The following is a 21,414-nucleotide window of genomic DNA, read 5'->3' as shown; positions in this document are numbered from 1 at the left end:
GTGGTCTGAGGATACTTTTTCCCTTTGTTATTTAATGGGTACCAATTAAAAGATGTGGAATATGTGGATCTCCACACCATCTTCTTCGCTCGTTGCTGTTGTTTTCTCAAAAGTGGGATCATTGTCGTGACTGGTTTTAATGACCGTAACCTCGCTTTCCAGAAATTTATAAAATAGAAAATTGCAGCCAAGAAAAGCATGTCCGGGGGGTGGTATAGAAGATGACTTACGTAGGCTGAACGCAGAAATCCATCATTCTTAGCAAGATCTGCATCCCCTTTCTCCTATGAAGAAGAGCTTATGCCTTGGCCAGCAGAATCGAGTAGCTTTCTGCAGCGATGTAAATGTTCTTTATTTTTGCCTTCTATTATGGAAGCCACTAGCCACATGTGGTTAATACTGAGCACTTGAAATGTGGTTAAGTGACAAGGAAACTGTATTTTTAATGTTATTTTAACTACTTTAAATAGCTACCTGTTGCTAATGGCTACGATGTTGGACAGGGCAACCTCAGGCAATAGGACATCTCTAATAATTAATAATAAACTAGCAAAGAAATCAAATTTAATGAAACAAATTGGGGAGAAAAAGACCTTATTCCATAGGTAAGGGGTCCCACCGTAGGATGCCCATGCATCCAATTATTAGCATTCTCTTGCCTTTCTTGGGTTTTGTGCTTTTGGTTTGGAAAACTTCAGTTGGTGTTCCCTGACAGCTGGGGATTAGAAAATGCAGAGGACAGTAAAAAGACAGCCTATCAGAACCAGGGGTCTTGAGAATAGTAACTCCAGGGCTTCATTGTAAAAGCAGCTGTTAAAACAAAGTCTCCTCTTGTGCATCTCAGAGTTCAAGTTCATCGTGGCAGTAAGTTCAGTTAAGGAGAAAGCATGTTTAAGTGGTCAGTGGGTTAAAAGGGCAAGGCTTGATTGGTGCTTTTTAGGAGAAGGCAAAAGTGGAAAACACCAGGTAGACACGTTGTAGAAGCTTTAATTCCAAGAAATCATTCCCTCTTTGAAGGAAAAGTTTCAGGAAGGCAGCTTTTCATATTCATTGAACCTAGTAGGTGAAAGCTGAGCACATTAGGTTTGCAGGGCTCCGTTTCAAAGACACATCAGAAGAAACTGAGTTGAGGCAATGTCTCCTCCATGATTGTAATTGTAGTCATTTATTTTTGTAAAACTTAATGTCCATAGTGCAAAAAACAAACAAACAAACAAAAAACCTCTTATTCATTCACATTTTTACTCTATACTGAAGGCCCCAAGAAATTTAAATTTATGTACAACATTGACTACAAATTGACTGATAATTTTCATCAGTTTTTTTTCTCAATGGCGAGATAGAGTGTTCCCCCCGCCTTTAGGGCAACATTCTGAATTAAACGATAATACAACAGTTGGTCTGTTTTGATTAATCAGTTATGCTCAGTCTCAGGTTTTCTATGCACTAAAATGAAAAATAGTTCAAATAATCTTTCCTAAGTCATTTTCATCAGAAATATCTCAGAAAGTGAATGAATTGATAGCTTCAGTTACCCATGAGAAAGCAGATTTTTTCCCACTTCATTTTTCACACTATGTATTTCCTCCCATAATTATAGGGAAGACTTTGATTTTTTTTAAATTATAACAACTACTTACATTTTGGAATGTTTACTTTGTGCTCAGAATTATGCTGAACAATTCACCCATGTTGTCTAACTTAATCTTTTCTACTTGATGAAGTCCGCACCATTGGAGAAGTTATTTAGTTGATCTCACTGCTCAGAAGTGGTCTCTAGGTCTCACTCTTGGGAAGTGGCTGAACCAGAATTTGAATTTAGGATTTTCTAAATTTCAAGCTACTGGTGTAAGCCAAGATTTAATCCCCTCGTATCATTGTTTAGTTGATGAAATGGTAAAACGTAACCTGTGTGGAAAAAGTATGGCTACAATGTAAGATTTTGTATTATACCAGAGTGTAACTATTAATAATTGAAATGTTCTGGAATTAATTGAGCTATTTACAAGTTTTGCTTAGTGGATAAGCAAAGAAAATTGGAACAGAACACGAGAAAATTGTCTTATACCAAGTAAAAGAGCAAGATTTGGGGTTTTCAGAAGATTTTAAGAAAAAGCTAACAAGTATTAAGCACATATTCGATGAGATCTCTGGCATTTTTTATAGAAATGGAATAACCTGAGGTAATAAATCTAAATATTTTTCTGAAATCAGATGACATCGGGCTTGTTCAGGATGGTATGGCCATAGACAAGTCTACGTATTTTCTTTACTTAGTAGGTATATAGATAGTGAGGATGATAGATTTTCTTAGAGCCAGGTAGGTGATTTTACAGATGTTCATGGTGATGAGGTTCCTTGTAGAAAGTAAGATGTCTTAGCACTTACAAATGAATTAAGAAAAATGATAAAATTTACTAAAATGTGATTTCACAGTAATAAGTCTCTGGTTGACATGAAAGATAATCAAAATGTCTTCCAAACTATTTCTTGAGCTAAAATTAAGCTACAGGAGCTGAATTCTCTTTTAGCAATGCTGAGTCTTGTTCATTTCCATTGGTAGGACAATCAACCACTTTGAACCCTGCTCTTGCATCCTCTTCCTCTCATCACCCCTCATTCTCACAACTACCTTTGTATTCCTTAGTCCCTGTGGCAGGTGAATAATAAAACAGTTATGTTTTGGCAACTTGGTAAGATGAACCAAGGGGAAATATAATGGAAAAAGCAGAATGGGTTTTCTTCCTTTTTCTTAGCTAGGACAGAGGAAGAAATATAGACAGAGCCAACACATTTTAAGTGAGAAACCTGTTTCCCAAATCATTTAATTGCCCCAATCCTTAATTTCCTTCTGCCTAATGAAGCCCACAGTTCAAACTGGGTGCCTCTTTCAAACTGGGCATACTATAAACAATGTTGAAATGAATGACTGAGCTTAGCTGCTCAAGAGCTGAACTCCTTATCACATTAGTCCGGAAATATGGAAATAAAGAGCTAACTCGTAGAAGGGGATCATTAAAAAAAAGACATAGGATTGTTTAGTGCTGTAGTATTTATAGTGATATCCTGACTTAGAGATTTGTATGGTATTTATGTAAAAGAGTGTCCTTGATTTGAGGAAACAGTTTTAGAGATGATGGTGCATTATGTCTGTAAATTACTCTCAAATTGCTCAGTTAAAGACAAAATGATAATAGCACATATACAGAGAGATGGGAGGAGCAAATATGGTGAAATGTTGGCAATTGGGGCCTCAGGATGGGGTATAAGGGAGATCTTTGTGATATTCTTGCAATCTTTCTGCAAGTTAGAAAATTTTCATAATAAGTTACTTTATCAAATTTCTTTAAAAATATGTTCAGAATGTGTATTTTCCTTCATAAGGAAATAAAGAGAAGATCTGGATTTATTTCACAACTTTAAAAATTCTAACACATTCTAGGAAGCTGTTTTTAATCTCAGACCTGCACCGTAACCTGATAAAAAAAGGAAGTGGGTGTGGCAGTCAGAGCTCAGCAGAAATAGAATCTTTCCTACTTTTTCTATTGGCTTTTTCCCGTAATTTTCTCTTTCCTAAGTCTTTTCTCCTCCGCACTCCTCCCCATCCTACCTATGCAGCCAAATTGAAAGGCCTCTGGGAATGGTACATTTTTTTTGCTTCACTTTTCCCAGGGAAATCTAGACTTTCATTGCATCTCTTCCTAATAAATTCCAGTAAATATCTGGCCATATGCAGACTCCCCCCTTTTTTATCGACTGCTACCCAGTCCATGTTCGGATTCCTTTGAAAATGAAAGCATTTTCCCAAAAATGTGTTTTGTTTTGTTTGTTTTCCTTGAGATTAATAAAAGCCCCACCTAGCCCACTTACCTATTCCTATCTTGGTATGTGTTCTTTCATGGTGAAATCATTATTTCCTTCTTTCTGGTTGTCTTTGAATCAGACGTAACATATCTGAGAACCCCACAGGGTGCAGGGTCATGGACGTGATGTCAGGGAGGAAGTGCTGTTCAGAAGAACCTGTTTGTTCATTGTAATTGGGATCTTCATTGTTGTGCATGGTAATTGATTTCACGTTGTACACAGCATGTTTTCTATGGATGGGGTCTTCCCAACCCTTTTAGCTGTAGCCCCTGACTTCATTGAACGGATGTTCAGCAGGCCCTTTGCAACCCCCATCAACAAAGAATCTCTGTGTGCCCTGAGCTCACCAAGTCAATTTGAATCAATTTAGTTTTGAGACCTTGCTGAAGGTCTTTCTGAGAACCTTAGTGTAATTCAATGGTTCGCAATTGGGAGGTGATTTTCGCCTCCAGTGGACATTTGGCAATGTCTGGAGACAGTTTTGGTAGTTATGATGCAGATGCAGGTGCCATGGGTCTCTAGTGGGTAGGGGCCAGGAATGCTGCTTAATAGCCTACAGTGCACAGCATAACCGCAACAACAAATAATTGGCTTACCCCAAATCTGGAAATAGTGCCACCATTGAGACATTTGGAGCCACATTCAAAAGTGAAAGCTGAAAGTCATAGTTGCAAGCCCATAGCTATCCGAAAGCTCTTTTCTCTGGAAAGTTGAATTTCCCATAAAATGCAGGGGAGATTCCAGGGAGCCATCAAGGTCAGTCAAAACTAAGCAAGCAAGGTTTTCAAGGATGTGCTGAAAATATGAGGTCACAAACTTGTCTCACCAAACTGTAAATCTACAAGTCAACAAGCACCATCACTCATTTTGGGGGAGGGGTCGAGGGTTGAAAGAGGTGGCAGATACTGTAAATATGTACAGATATGCCCAATTGATCAACAGACATTCTGCATGGCAACTTTGGCAAGAAGAATAAACTTTGAAAGAATGGCATAAATGTGGGTGGGCATTTCTAAGAAAACAAGGGTAATATTATCATGATGTTCATAATGCCAGCATTGTCTGATAGCACTGATAGTTCATATACAGAGATTCCTTTTTAACTTTAGGTTTCAAACAGAGCTTCCCATGTCAATGATAGAATTTACATATATGTAATAGGCCAGCAGTATCTAGGAATGGTCAGATTTGAGTGTCAGAGTTGAGTATATAGGTTTCCCTTTTGGGAACTCTTCTAGAAGCAGGATTAATTCTAGTGAGCATTTTACCTGAGAATTTCTGGTTAGGGACTAAGACGGCAGTATGTAAAGTGTTCCATGGATTGTGAATAGGTATGAAGCAGGGTTTCCCAGCATTGGCAATGTCGACATTTGGGGTCAGATAATTTTTTGTTGTGGGGACTGTTTGGGACATTGTAGATGCTTATCAGCATCCCTGGCATCTGCCTACTGAATACCGATAGCATACGCCCTCGGTCGTGACAATGAAAAATGTCTTTCGACATTGCCAAATGTTCTCTGAGAGGCAATATCACCCTTCCTCTTCCGCTAGGTAGTTCTATGAATTTCTCACAGCAGAATTTATCTTTCCGTATTCCTGTGGGCATTAGATGGGTAGAGTTATCAGCATTTTCCAGACATATTTGATACCAAGTCCCTATTTGTTAAATCAGAGAATTCCTTGAGATTATAAAATTGTTCCTTTCCTCCTCTCAGGGAAGTGAAATCCTTGTGTTGTAGAGATCACCAGGTTTTCACAGACAGTCATTTCCACTCTATCTGGGTTTTTTTTTTTTTTTTTTTTTAAAAAAACCATCAGAGGGGCTGGACACGGTGGCTAACACCTGTAATTCCAGCACTTTGGGAGGCCGAGGCGGGCAAATCATGAGGTCAGGAGTTTGAGACCAGCCTGGCCAATATGGTAAAACTCCATCTCTACAAATAAATACAAAAATTAGTGGAGCATGGTGGCATGCGCCTGTAGTCCCAACTACTTGGGAGGCTGAGGCAGAAGAATCGCTTGAACTTGGGAGATGGAGGTTGCAGTGAGCACCTTTTGTAAATATGTGGCATTAACTGGGCTTTCCTGTACATTAACTTCTGAGAAAGCAGGTTTCTGCAGTTCTACCTCTCCATTCCTCTTCTTTTCCACTCCTCAAATCTTTCCTCCTCTAGTAGATGGCAAATGCTATATATTTGCCAACCCCAACCCCCATGCCACACAAACACACTCAAAATGGAAGGTGCAACTCAGAGATCAGAGGGTCAGAAAACATTTTAGATGATATGTCTTGGTATCAGAAGGAAAATCAATCTCAGTTCTTTTCCTTTAAAAAGATCATTAACAATGGCTGTAAACACTAGTAGTGACTCCAAAGCTTTGAGACTGGAGAAGAAATCTATTGGTAGAGGGAAGGCAAAGAAAATAAACCCAAGACACTATCATCAACCTCAGAAATTTCATGGTTGGACCTAAGCTCTAATGAAACATTCAATTTTCCCTGCAATGTTCAAACTTTATTTGATGGAAGACCAAAGAAATGTTTATTAAGACTTAATAACAGACTTATGCACTGGTGCCTAATGTGGAAGAGATCTTGATTTTCCATAAGGAAAGTGGATGCTACCTTTCAGAATTAATTGAAATCTTAAATTACCGATTGGCTATGAAAAGCCCTTTATAATTAGAAACTTAATTTTGACTTTTGACTGCATATAATCTACATATAATTCTAGGCTACAAATTGAGCACATGTGAATCTTTTGGGAAATTTTTTAGGAAAGAATCCCTAAAAAATGAGAAATCTCAGCCAGGGATGGTGAATCATGCCTGCAGTTCTAGCAGTTTGGAAGGCCAGGGTGGGTGGATTGCTTGAGCCCAGGAGTTCGAGACTAGCTTTGGCAACATGGTGAAATCACATCTCCACCAAAAATATATATCCAGTCTCATAGCCTGCTCTCTGAATTGATTAACTAATTGATTAAAATTTTAAATTTTTTTTTAAATGTTTAAAAAGAGAAATCTCTCCTAAACAATCAAGGACACACCACCACCATCAAAAAAGTTCACTGCTCTAAATGAATGATTTTCTCCACTTTAGTAGTTACCAGCTGATGGACAATTAATTGTCTTACATTTCCTGATGTGGCACATAAAGGCACCCACTTGCAGTTGACCAAATGGATTTGACTAGAAGCAGAAAATATTAAGAAAATCCCTCATTTATTAAACATCTGATGTGAGCCATGGCCTTACCAGGTCCTTTGCATGCATTATTGCTAATCCTCATATAATCTTTGCAAAATAGGTCTTATGATGTCCATTGTGCAGATAGGAAAACTGAGATTCAGAGAAGTTAAGAAAGGTTCCCAATAATCATACAATTAGTAATTATTTGATCCAGACCTGATAGACTCCAAAACTCTATATTTTTCCACTGCCTTTCTTGGGAGGCTTTCAAAACTTCTAGAAACATAAATTTTTGTTTGTGACACATAAAAGAACCAAGCCTGAGTAGAAACCAGTTCAGCCCTCTTTTGCTTTGTAAAAGTCCCTGAAGCTGAGTCCTTGGGATCTGAATGTTTCCCAAGGGTTTTCAGCCGGACTCCTGATTTTGTTTATTTTTCTTATCACAAGTCAGAGATAGCTGAATATTTGCATTTCTGAATAGGACCTTTTTTATATTTCACTTGATTTTGAATGGCTTTCAAAGAAAGAAAGAAACTCAAAAATTGGACTGGGTCAGCTAGCAACCTCAGGCCAGAATTTTGAAATTGATCAGCCTGAGGTTGATCCATTTCAAAAATGCTGGACTTTTACAGCATCCTAAAATGATGAAAATTAGTACATCTGTAAGAAAAAGTCCTACTGAGCTAAGAAAATTTCGTCTTTCTGGACGTGGCCTGATCCTAATATTTGGATAACAGGTACTCTCCATAAGAGATTGACTTGGTGGTGACTGGCTCTAGAGAGTTTGCAGAAGAGTGGCCATGATTTCATTCTATCAAATTTACTCTACAGTTATAAAATCTTGGGCTTAATGTTGGTTCTAGAGTCCTGGATATCTTATACTTTGAAAGCCTTTTTGTAAATGAAAGAAAACTTAAAAAAAAATTGATCAGGATCACTGAGACTCATTGAGAACCGAAGAGTGAACCTGCAGTTTTATGCTTATAGATGTTTCCAGCCAGAAGAAAGAAAATGCCTGGCCTTGATAAAACTCATTCTTCTGTATTGCATTTCATTGTATTCTGTTTTTAGTCTATATATGTACATTTTCCCACCCATCTGGAAAAAATGTCACTCTAAGATGACATCTTTAGGGAGGGGAAACACCATCATATGACACTCAGAATATGTGGTGGGATCAGTGGCTAAGAATGAGCTGTCGCTGTTTCTTGCATTTGCAGGGCAGTGTAGTATTCTGAATTCCTAGCTTCTGCCTGTTGTCTGCTTGTTTTATATGATAATCTCAGATAATTTTCCCTCTAGATGTCCCCTGTACATTTAGTTCTGTAGATATGATTTAAATCACAAGAATACATGGCTAGTTTTGGACTGAATGGATATAAGACACAGGAGACAGCAATTGTTATTTATTTGGTTCTGACAATAAACTGAGCATTGTGCAGAATGTTTACTTAATCTTTATTCTTGTGAGATAAGTGGTTCCAGGTTTTATTAGATACTATTTATTCACTTGTTTCATGCATTCATTTGTACATTCCATACATGTTTGAGTGTTTTTCATAAGCCGGGCACCATTCTAGGCATTTTGGACATAGGAGTGAACAAAATACACAGAAACGTTTGAACTCATTACACTTACATTCTAGTGAGGTGTGGAGGCAAGCTACAAATCACAAAACAAAAAAGTCAGATATATATTATGAATGAAGACGACAAGTACCATAGATAAAAGTAAATTAGGAAAGAAGGATAAGAAATAGCATGGAAGAGTAGGTGAGAATTAGATCAAATTAAATTAGAGCCTAATTAAATTAAAGAAGGTTTAGGGAAGTCTCCATTAAGAAAGTGACGTTTGAGCAAAGATGGGGAAAATACAAAAGCAAGCCTTGTCAGTATCTGGGAGAAGAGTATTACAGGTTATGGCCTGAAAGTAAGAGTGAGCCAGGTATCTCTTAGTGATAGAAGAGAGACTAGTGCATCTAGAACAGAGGGTGTGAATCATAGGATAGGAAATGAGAGATGAAACTGAGGGAAACGAACATGGAGGCAGACTGTCAGGCGAGGAGAGCAAGAAGAGGGTTAGCCTATTGGAAGGAGTTTTGTTTTCACTTTGAGTGACGTAGGAAGGCACTGGCAGTGAAAGGGTAGGTGGAGGTTGACTTTGGCTTCTGAATTTAGCAGAAGCTACAAGAGGAACAGAGATGGGAATGTTAAGACCATTGTAGTAACTCAGATGAGAGAAAGCATTGCTCGGATGATAATGGTCCCAAAGGAAGTGGTGAGAAGTGGTAGGATTCTGATTAATTTTTGAGATAGTGCCAAAGGATTAGCTGAGAGTTTGACTGTGGGGTACAAGAGTCAGAAAGGGGTCAAAATGATTCCCAAGTTTATTGGACTGGACAAGTGAAAGGATGGAGCTGCTATCAATTAAAATGAGGAAGCCTATAGGAAGAACAGATTTGCGGAGGAAGATCAGGACTTCTGTTTTGAACATGTTAAGTTTGAGATGTGTATGTGTCATCATTTCATATCTCTGTTAAACAGAATTGGATATAGATGCTGGAAGTGGTGAAGCATCTTGCAAAAAATAACGAAGAAAGATCTCTCCAGTCAGACCAGGTCTGACTGTTCTAACACTGTGTTCATAACTACTACACTCTTCTGCCTCAATCTTTCCATTTCCATCTGAATACACCTCAGAGTAGGGTAAGAATCATTTGAATCTGCAGAAAACCATCTAACATAATTTCAGCCTTTTTCAATGCCAAGTCTTCTGTGTTGTGAGCCATTTATATTTTATCTAGTTATTACTTCTTGTCTCATCATTTCATGGTGCTACTTTTGAGCCTTTTTTTTTTTTTTAAACCAAAGGGAAGGCAGGAAGAGGAGACAAGAAAAGCCACAAAGGACTTGAATAATGCATATTGACAGTGACTATGTGCTGTACAAATTCCCAGTAGAGCAATGCAAAATTGGAGGATGAGCATCTAATTCAATAATGGTTAAAATGACCTTTATCCCTGCTGCTGAGATACATTTCTCTGGACACAGGCTCAGATATGTATGCATATCTTGGTTTTGGGTTGGCATTAATATCTACCCACAAGCAAATTAATTATATAAGCTGCTTCCCAAAAACCTAAAATTTTCAGTATAGTCTACCTGACGTATTGGCCTGCAAAGATGCTCCTTTCACATCGAGCTCACAGAAGAAGGGCCAGATAGAGAAAACAAGACTGGAGGAGGCAATTGAATGAACTGTGTCCTGGTGTCTTCTAAATGACTTGTTGACATATAGATAGTTCTTTGGGAAGAGGACAAGGTCCAGGGGGAAGATATTGGTTAGGTACATGGATTGCTTTTCTACAGAAGCATTTCTGAAAGTGGTTTAAGCTTCCCAGCTCTGTCCCCTGACTGCTTTTGACAGTAGCATGAGTGATGTCAGGTGGGTCTGCCCCGGCACTGGCATCTCCTAGCGGACTGACGTCTCCAGGTAGCCTTGAACTCTCCAGTCCAGGCCTTCAATCACAGGCCACTTTCAGAGCACCAAGAAACTCTGGTCGCTGTTCTCACCAGTCATAGCTTTCCCATCGATTACTTACTCAGACACAACTTCATTCACCTCTGGAACAAATCTCTCACCCACTGCCCTCCCTGTCTTCCAGATGGCTCTCAGAAATAATCCCATGGTAGGCGTAGAGGGGGTCCGTGTGTCACCTTCACCTCTTTCCTGAAAAATGTGAACATGATTATTCTGCTGATGTCAGGTTACAAATAATCATCAGGTAAACCTTGAAAAGGAAAATAATCCCTACAAAAACAAGCGATGTGTTTGAGAATGAGGAATCAAAGGGGCCATACAGCCCTGTTACCCATGCAAGGGATGACACCGCCTGGGGATTATTGTCTTCACGTCCCCATTTGCACCCCTGGATACAGCCATGATAGAATTCGCCAGGCGCTACATTTGCAGATGCCCTTGGTTTTCATTTCTTTCGTGATGGGGAACTGTAATATTTCCACTCTTGCAGAACAAAAAGAGCCCTAATTTGGATTTCATAGTGTGCATAACTAATATCATATACTGCTCTACTTAATGTTAAAATTTATTTTCCTCCCTAATATGAAGTTGTTACTTTGTGAGATCAAAGGTTGTGGGACTGGGGAGCCCTGTGCCCCATATTCCTGGGGTGACGGGGTGGGAGTGGAAGGTGTGAGCCCCTCGTCGTCTCCCTCTGTTTGCTCGGCCCTGCCGTCTCCCTTGCTAAGCATATGCAGGGCCACCTACTTGGCTGTCATATTGACAGCGGCCTTCGACTGTGCTCCAAGAGTTGACATGTGAATCTTGGTTCCTTTTCTTAGACCTTTGTAGCATTGCAGGAGGATGGCCTAATGCCCCATCTGGCTGGGATGACCGTGACTCCCACATCCGCTTTCTTCCTTGGTGTTCCCTGCCAATCTCAGGCGGTCTCAGCTCCTTTTCATGGTAATAAGTACCAGGGTGGTCCCAGACATAAACGGCCATCAGGCAGGCCTTGTCAACACTGGCTTTACGCCCTGAAGTCACAGCCCTTGTTTCCTGATAAAGCTTTCTCTCCCTTCTTCCTCAAAATTTTGGTTGTCGCTGCCACTGTTCAAAGCCATTCTTGTTGTGTGAGAAGCCCTGTAAGACCTCCCCTAAATGGGTTCATTGCCAATAAGGAGATATGTTTTTGACAAAAGACTGTGACAACTCTGATAGCAGAGCAGGGCGTGGCAGGGAAGTGAGTGACTATGAATTCCATAATGGTTATCATTGACACTGATTCTGTGTCTCAGGACATTTAAAGAAATGACATAACAAAAGACGAGGGAAATGCAGGAGTTCTTGAGAGAAAAAAAAAAAGTGTGAGCAGGGAATGGTGGAGTAAAAGAGGGATGTGAAATTCAGATATAGCATCTTTTCTCTCCTTACTCTGGTAAGAAGAGACACCATTGGTAAGTAATACTCTCTAAGAGAGAAAAGGGCACTACAGAAGGAACCTTCAACATGTGTTACTGCTCTGTGGATTGATTTCTCTGTGACCTTTGGAAAGAAAAGCACTTTGCCCATTCACAGGGATGAGATCTTGCCAAAGTCTCCCTTTTACCTATCAATGCCTCTGTTAGAATGTTAGACTCTGTTAGTTAAAAAACGTATGTTTTTAAAACTCACCTGTTAAATTTCATGTTAAGAGATATTCTAAAAGAGTCCACTGAATAGAAATAATAGTAGTGGTGATGAAAAAAAAAAAAAAAAATGTGTCCTTTGTATGTTGTCTGGTTGAAACACAAAGAACTTTGTAGCATTGTCTCGTTTAATTGTAACACAACAATATTGGGTATAGATAGTACTATTCTCCCATCTTACAGAGAACAAATTTGAGCTGAGAAAGGTTAAGTCACTTGGCCCCAGTGGCACCGTGGTCAAATGACAGGTAGGATTCCAGCCGAAGCCTGTCTGACTTCCAAACCTTTGCTGCATTTTAGAGCAAAATGAAGACAAGCACCCTCGCCACCACCCTAGCTGCCATTTCCTGTGTTGCCAGCACCCAAGCACAGCCACCCCTTGGAATTTGCTCTTCCTTGGTGCTTTGGAACAAGAGGTTGTTGCACTCTTGTTTGGGAATGAGAAAGAATCAGAGTGTGTGGTTAGCTGTGGTTCCTGAACAACACCAGAACCTAGCCCCAGGCCCCTGTTGCAACTGGAGCCAAACAGCTTTCTGTGCTAGGATAGAAGCTTCTTCAGCCTATGTCTTCTCTTTCCCTGCTATGTGCCCTTGGGCACAACGTATCTCTTTCTCTCTAGTCTTGAATTTGTAAAATAAATAGATGGACTGAATACTCATTGAGATGGCCTGCAGATCGAACATTCGAAAGATTTTTTCCTTGGAGAATTGGCGGGGGCCAAAATTTACAACCTGCAGCCTTCCTTTCTTCACCATGTAAAGAGCCATTCACCTATCAATGGTGATGGTAATTTACTGTGTGGCATCTGGCAGGCCTCAAAGAGTTAATAAACCTTGAAAAATGGCCAAGAGAAAAGTAGCGTGGCTTTAGCCATGGGAAAATGTGGACCTTTATTTATGGGATTGTATGTTTGCTTTTTGTAGTGTCTTTCTTCACTGGCACTAACGGTGTTGTGAGAAAGGTATTAAAGTCAGAACTATTAACATTCCATAGTTACTCTCTGCCTGGGAGACTGAGGAATCAGGTGACTCTGAAATAGCCTTAAGAGACATTTCTTGAGGTTCTTCCTTTCTGTTGTTATCATGGGTTAAGCAGAGGTGCAACTGGTTGTCTTAACCAGGCCCTTTTTCCAGTGTAACTTAAGCATTAAAGTGGTTGGGGTGTGTGTGTGTGTGTGTCTGTGTGTGCGTGCGTATTTAGAGAGAAGATCTTGCCCTGTCAACCAGGCTGGAGGGCAGTAGCGCAATCATAGTTCACTGTAACCCCAGACTCCTAGGTTTGATCCATGCTCCTGCCTTAGTCACCCAAGCAGCTGAAACAACAGCTGTGCACCATGCATTTCTTTTTTTCGTAGAGATGAGGTCTTGTCACGTTGCCCAGGGTAGTCTCGAACTCTTGGGTTCAAGTAATCCTCCCACCCCTGCTTCCCAAAATTCTGGGATTAAAGTCATGAGCCAGAGTGACCAGCCCATGCTATATTTAAAGTCTAACTCTCCTGCTTCCTGGTGCTGTGACCCTGAGCAAGTGATGTCACCTCTTTGACCCTCAGTCCCTTTATTGGTATAAAAGAAATCCTAATAGTGCCAGAGCCACCAGAGTGTTGTTAGAATTAAATGAGAGAAACCAATGTTTGTTAGCCCAGTATCCTGCTCATAGTAAGAACTCAATGAAAGGTAGCTAGTATGATTTTCAGGAGTTCTGCTCAAACTGAAAGAGAGTGCTCTCAGGATGGCCTTTTTGAATCTAAATAACTTGTGCCAAATGAGTTCAGCATTAGCAACATGAGTCAGATTCCAGGTGGTTCTTTCTTTCTGACCTTTATAAAATCATGGCATTTGGTTTATAGTACACTTCTGTGATGGCTATAGCTTTTCTATGTTCATTCATTTCCGTATTTACTGATTGGCTACAGTGTAGAAAACAGCAAGGAAACGTGTGAGTTGCAGCTACTATCTTTTTTCCATATGGCAAGCCTACATGGTTTTCCAGACCTTCCACTGAGCAGTGTTTGAAACTTTGATCCCTAAATTTGTATCCTTGTGCTTATGCTTTCTTCAGTGGAACAGGAGGTACAGGCTGGCATCTCCTTTGCCTCCCACAACAATGTAATGCTCATACAGTGTTCACGTCATTTGTCACTGTAATGGGCAGAGACAGTCCTGAACCTGGGGCACGTGCGTTGCATCCTTTCTGATGACATAATTTCCAGATGAGGTGTGATTTTATGTTTTGTTAAGCAAAGTTAAAAGGAGAGTAGGATCAAGAAGAGCTTGTTGTATGAAAAGATACAACTGAACATTTTTTAAATGAAGTGATTTAGGTGTTATTTTCATAGTCTGTAGACTCACAGGGGAAGGACCTCGAATAGTAATTCATTCAGTCTCCTGTCTCAAAACACCTATCTGTGGGATGGTTAGCCATCTGTTGTCAAAAATCCTTAGATCAGAAGAGCCTAGACAACCTGGTAATAGGTTCTAGTATATGATGGTTCTCTTGGCCTTTCAGTGCTTGCTATTTCTCACCTGCTGTCAGCCAGTCCTGTGGTTGGAAATATGGACTAGTTGATCAGCATCCCCCATTTCATATTTCATATGTACAGAATCTCATTGATCCAGACTGCTTGGAGATGGGAATCACCTAGATGCATAGAACTATGCCCAGACACTGTGCTAGGGCTGTCCGCCTGTCCCATCCATTAGTCCTTGCATAGCGGGCATCTGCTATAGCTCAGGCAGTCCTGGTCATTATCTGATCCCCTTCCAATGCTTTTTCTAAGCCCCAGCATCTTCCAGCCCCACCGAGAAGCTTCCTTCTTACTGGATCCTGTGTACACCTCTGACCTCCACCTTATTCCTTGTTGGTTCCCTATGGTATCTTTAGCAACTCTGTATAGAAATCCATCTTCTTTTGGATGTCCAGGTCCTTGACAACCTTGGCAACCCCAGGGATCCCATTCTCTTCAGTTCTCCAGCCCTTCTCATTCAGGCAGACATACCTGGGCAGTTTTCTGGCTTCTCAATAACTAAGAAACCATGTTCCTCAGTATAAGTGAAAGGACCAATGCAGGGCATCCCTAAAACCAGAGACAGCACTCTAAAACCAGAGACAGCACTCCAAACCCAAATTTGTCTGCACTATATCCAGTGCTACTGCTTGAGAGAGAGCCCTTGATAGAGGTTAAGAACAGACAGCCCATGTCTTGAGTTTCCTTTCCACCAGATAAATTGGAATGCAAGGATTTCAAGCTCTTAGACCTTAATTAGTGAAAAGTGTTAACATGCCATCTGAACAAAGCTCCACTTTTCAACATCCCCTTCAAACCACCTCACAGAAACAAAAGCCTGAATGCTCAAACACTTGGGATGCTGACCTTGGTGCTGCTAAGTAACAAGCAGAGATGACATTGTCTGAGAATCTTGCTCAAAGTTGGGAGGAAAATCATTCTGTTACACAAAGTTGGGTTGTTTCCCAAGACAAAAATGTTAGAACCCTATTGGCAAAGTAGGAGGCTTTTGGGCTGCAAATTTCAGAAATTAAACATTCCCTAGAGCAAGAACTGTCAGATGGGTAACCAATAAATAGCATGTAGTAGGTGATGCACTAAATTTAACTATTATGTCTCAGTGACACATGTTGATGTAAAATTCAATGCCTGGCAAAGGACTGGAAATGATCAGATGGAAATTTCCCTCTGAATGGAAGAGCTGAAACTTGTGTTTATTTGATTATCAAAATGGCAGTTCCTCTATCAAGTCCTAGTAGACCTAATAATAAACCTGTTAGATTTGAACATTTCCATGAGCAGCTGCTTTTCTTCATTGGTAAGTTAGAAAACATTAAAAGAAGAGTGTTTGCTATCAGATTAGATACCTTGAGAATTTCCTAATTGCCTTTAGATCTTAACAGTATTAGGTAAATAATATGTGTACTGAGTACTGCATTGTTTTTTTTCCAAGTCAATTCCATTCAAGTCCCCAAATTTAAAACAAAACAAAACAAAACAAAACAAAACACTGGAATGGGTACGTTGCAACTAGTTCAGATAGTGAAAAGATTTTTAAGCTATTGAATTTAGAAGCTACTTCATCCACCTTCATTCCATTAGCAGTAGATGTCAGTTACACCTCAGATGAATTTTTGTCAGTAAGGTTGGTTATAATTTAACTATTTTTCATTGTGCTGTTATTGTTTCCAACAGAAATATATTCATTCGTGTTGAAGTCATGTGGGAAGCACTATATAAAGCATTTTCGTTATGCCATTCTGAAAACACCAGTTGTCTCCAGTAATAATACCTATCTCTATTACTGAGTTTCACTGGGTTATTGGGATGATTAAATTAGATGATGTATATAAAGTCATAGGGCAGTGCCTGACTTATAAATGTGAGAGAGTTGTACCTTTTCCAATTCTTCCTCTACAGATTGTTGTCAACTTTTAGGCTGTATAATCTGATGATCACAGCAGATTACTAAATTAATATTTCCATCAACTCTCTTTTCCCCTCTATATGAAAAGATAGCTTGTTTGGACTATTTGTATATTGAAATGACTATCCCTACAGATAGACTTTGTGTTAAGGTCACCATGTTCATTTGATTACCCTAACACAACTAAGTTTCTTCACCCTAAGCAAACAAATTTTACCACTCATAATTCTACATCCTTTAAGTTCAATTCATTTTCTAGAAATAAATATATCCTTGACTCCCAATGCTGTATCTCCCAATTTTCCCCATTTCTGTAAGTGTCATCACTGTCTGTTGAGTTGCCCAAACCAGAAACCTGAAAGTTATCCCTGATACTGCCCTTTCCTCTCCACCTAGAGAACATCTATCATTTCTTCCTCAAAAAAATACATCTTAAATCCACCAACTTCCCCTACCCAAGCATTCCTGAATGAGTTTCTCATTTCCACTCACACTGTATTCCAATTTGGTCTCTATTCAGCAAAGTAAATTTTTTGAAACAAAAATCAGACTATGTCTTACTCTGACTTGAATCTCCAGTGATTTTTCATCTTGTGTAGAAAAAAAATCCAAACTCGTAATTATAGCTCATAGCTTTCCTGGCCTGACCCCAGTAAGTGCCTCAGGGAGCCCTCTTCCAACCACTCCAGCCTGTTTGTTTCATGGTACTCATCTCAATGAATAGTCATATATTTATTTTTGTCATCACTTAATTAATGTCAGTTTCCCTCACTCGTCTGTAAGCTCCATGAAGGCAGAGACTGTCAATTTTATCACTGTATTCCTAGTACTTTGCATAATTGCTAGAACATAGTAGGTGCTCAATAAATATTTGTTAAATAAATACATTAATTCGTTCCAAATCTAATTGAACCCTTTATATTATTTTCTTGTTGGAGTGACATTTTAAAATGTTAAAATTGGTCACTACTAATAGGGATTCTCTGTGTGCAAGTCATCAGTCCACTTTTAGAGATTTGTGGGGATACTTCTAGGAATTTCATGCTAAAAGCCTTCTAGAATTATATTGCAAAGTCTTTATATAAATCAAACACTGTAGGTTGAATGATGAATATTATTATTTTGGTATAGATATTTCAAGTTGGGTGCCTTCCTGCCATCCTGTCTTCTCTATTAAGGTTTTCAGAATGACTACTTCAAATCATAATATAAGATTAGAGCTCAAATGAAGACAGCAATATTTTTACCTCCTAAAGTTAAAAAAAATAAAGCCAAATGTATTAATACCCATGCCTTACATTTCTCTATCAGGAACTACTGAAATTTTTATAGTGGTTTGCATTTACTAGAAAAACATGTCTGCTACATTTATGAATGGTATAACTGTGAGCATGCTTGGTAACAGTGGTTGAATTAATATTAGGCTACGTATTTCATGTGGTGCTATTTATTAGGCCTAAAAGGGCATGTTGGTAATTTAACAAAATCACAAAGTTAGTGGGAGAAATAAGAAATATTGAATAGAAGGAAGTGACACTTGAAATCTGTTTTCATTGTGTTTTCACATTTTGTTCTTCATTCTTAAACTCATTTCCCTCTAAAAAGCAAGACCATTATATTGGGAAATAATGTGTCTTGAAAACCTGAGCCAGCAGCTTATGATCCGAGTGGTAATGACTTCTGTAATCACTAATGAGGCAATGGACATTGCATATCTCAGCACACTCACTGGGGCCAGCCTCTTGCCTGTTTTACAAGAAGCTGTCATATCAAATTTTTGTCCCAACTCCATGGGCACTTTGATTCTTAAACCTTTCTGAGAAACCTAATCTGAAATCAAAGTCAAGTTTCTCAGATGTGGTCAGACAAGGTCACATTTAAAACAGTCCAGTGAATCTGCAGATCAAAGTTGAAAGGTAATGCCTCCCTCCCGAAATTGGCACAGACTTACCTGCTAGCTTACCTTTCAGTTTCTAACATGCCTTTTTCACCTCTTCCCAACAGACTGGGAAAATGAGAGCGTATCCTCTGGAGAATGGTTGAAGAGTTTTATTCTTAAATCATTTAATTAAGAAATTGAACATAGTTATATTTTGGAAATGTACCTTTATCCCAATCAGTGAATCACAATTCATTTTGTTGAAGAAATAGCTCACTATTTCATAGTAGAACTTCTTAAAATCAGAATTTCATGGTAATTTCAGGTTCATGAGCTTTATTTTTGGCCTCAATTATCAGGATTTACCCACACTCTTGAGTGAGCCAAAATGCCACACAGGATTGCTGCTGTAATGCTATGGACTTTTTTTTTTTTCAATGCCACTTTCCTTCCCTATCGAGCCTTGAGATACTATCCGAACTGGCGCTGCAAAAGAGGGGAATGGTAACTCTTGTTAGGCATGGTTTTAACATCTCACGACGCAGGTTTTTTCTCAAACTCCATGTGACTAAAAAACAACAACAACCTTGCCATTGCTTTATATTGCAGTGTTCTGTCTCTTGTGGTCGAGGGCATAAACAACGAAATGTTTACTGCATGGCAAAAGATGGAAGCCTTTTAGAAAGTGATTACTGTAAACACCTGGCTAAGCCACATGGGCACAGAAAGTGCCGAGGAGGAAGATGCCCCAAATGGAAAGCTGGCGCTTGGAGTCAGGTGAGCAATGCTTCTCCTCTACCAACTACTTCCTTACATTTGGCCACATGGCTGACACCCGTGTGTTCACTTGTGTTTCTGTGCACTGTTTTGGTTTTACTGAGGAGAGCTCAGGGACTGGGAGGGAAGAATCGTTACCTTGATAGTCAGGATACTAACTAGCTGTGATTCTTACTAGCTATTACCTAGAGAGTCAGGATACTTATTAGCTGTGTGATGTTGGGCTTCAGACTCTGGAGCTTTGAATAATACATATAATTAGGGGTGGTTGTGAGGATGAATTCTAAGTGGAAATAAGGGTCAGGTGGAGCACAGAGCAGTCCCTCAAAACTTCACGGATGGCACTGAATTATCAGCACATAGAAAACTACTAATTCAGACTGCACTGAAGCTGACTGTGGTCACCTGGCAGAAACTGAGTCTCAGTATATTGTGGAGGTTCTTGAAGAAAGGGCTATTGACCGAAAGTATTAGAAAATACATCTCTGCCTGTTTGCTCATTTACAAAAGGTAAAGGACAGGACAGGGAGTTCTCTGTTATTTTCTAGCTATATGACCTTGAGTAATTTGTTTAACTTTCCTGAGCCTACTACACTTAGGCTCTTATGAAGATTTAGTGCAATCATGAATACTTTGCAGGGGTCTTGAATCTAGTAGGCTCTCAAGAGTAATATTTTGTTTGGATGAGTGTGATGTGTGTATGGGATGGAGAAGTGGGTGAGTACCCAAGACACTGATTACGGTTAGACTTCACTAATTCTAAACATTTCATAAGCTAGTCAGGAACCGGGTGTGAGTTTCTCTGTTGAACTTGAAACAGGAACTTTAGAAGCTTCTGTTTAATCTATAAACACTGGATATGTGAACTAAAGCCATTCACATCAAATCCTTGAAATAGATCTGGTAACTCCACACTTGCACATTTTCTTAGTTTGGTTGACGATGCTAACTTTAATAGGGCTCAACGTCTTTTAAAATATTTTGTATTTCATGCTGATCCTTCTCTCCACTGATCTGAGTCAATGAGGTTTTACTGCATGTCTGGCACTTCCATGCAGTGAACAATCATGCAGATGACTGTAGAGAATCGATGAGAAGCTAAGTTCAAGGTTGGCAGACTCTAGAATGGATTCTGCCAGGGCCTAGGATCTTGATTCTTAAGGCCCCAAAGCAGATATGAACATAGTTGCACTAACATGGAGAGGATTTGAGAATCCTCCATTTCAATATGACTAATGGAAAATTCCTCAAGAAACCTAAACGTATTCTAAATGCCCTGATCTGGCATCACTGCCCCCCATATCTTCCAGCCGTCATTGCCTAGGGCAGTGGCCTCAGCCCTCTCAAGGCCTTTATCATAATGAAACACGGGTTGGTGTGTGTGTGGGGGGGTTGTTTGTTTTAATTTAGCAGTCAAAAAATCTGTACCCAGCCATAGCTAGTTCTTCCTTTGCCTTCCTTAAGGGATCACATTCAAGGTAGTATTTCATACCAGTCATCCTTCTTAATGTTTTTCTAAGTGATCCTTGCCATCTGTTAACTTCCAGCCCTTTTATTGTTTGGAGCTATTTAATCCATGTGAAAGCTTGCAGCTAGCATTATTTAAGATACCATGCTAATTAGCTTGTCCTCTTGTGGACTTTCATGACCTGTTACTTTTTTTTAATGTTCCCTAGCTACTACTTATCTATTTGTATTTATCTCTGAATATTAAGTTCAGAGCATAGAAATGATGCTCATGTTAAAGGCCAATATTCACAAAGGATAATTAAAAGAATATTTTGGACTTTATTGGTAAACACAGAGTGAGTTTTAATCCAGCATCGCGTGATCTTGATGGGAAGCCAGAAATTGCTTACAAAGCTGGAATGATTAGGTTTAAACCCCGGGGTTTTTTGCCAACATAAGGTAATAGGATTATCAGAATGCTTCCCCAGAAAAAAAACTGCACCTGTTCAAAATGATTGCTTGGAAAAGTCAAGTCACCTTTTTAGAAAATGCAAGTAAACACAGTTATATAATGGTCTGTGGCCAGCTTTATAATGCCCTAATTTGATTTGTAGAAAT

General features: G+C 39.4%; 1 protein-coding gene across 4 annotated transcripts in view; it reads left to right on the top strand.

The window, feature by feature from the left end:
- The window catches only part of ADAMTS9 (ADAM metallopeptidase with thrombospondin type 1 motif 9), a 207,846-nt gene that overhangs the window by 105,361 nt on the left and 81,071 nt on the right, over positions 1-21,414 (top strand). For all 4 annotated transcript variants that reach the window (XM_074404499.1, XM_074404500.1, XM_010350914.3 and 1 more), the window contains one exon: positions 19,180-19,347. In XM_074404499.1, the coding sequence (XP_074260600.1) occupies positions 19,180-19,347 (168 nt within the window). The remainder of the gene's footprint in view (positions 1-19,179; positions 19,348-21,414) is intronic.

This window comes from Saimiri boliviensis, chromosome 8 (assembly GCF_048565385.1).
Source record: "Saimiri boliviensis isolate mSaiBol1 chromosome 8, mSaiBol1.pri, whole genome shotgun sequence".
Classification (NCBI taxonomy): Eukaryota; Metazoa; Chordata; class Mammalia; order Primates; family Cebidae; genus Saimiri; species Saimiri boliviensis.
Note: the sequence above shows the minus strand (reverse complement) of the source record. Positions and strands in the feature narration are given on the sequence as shown.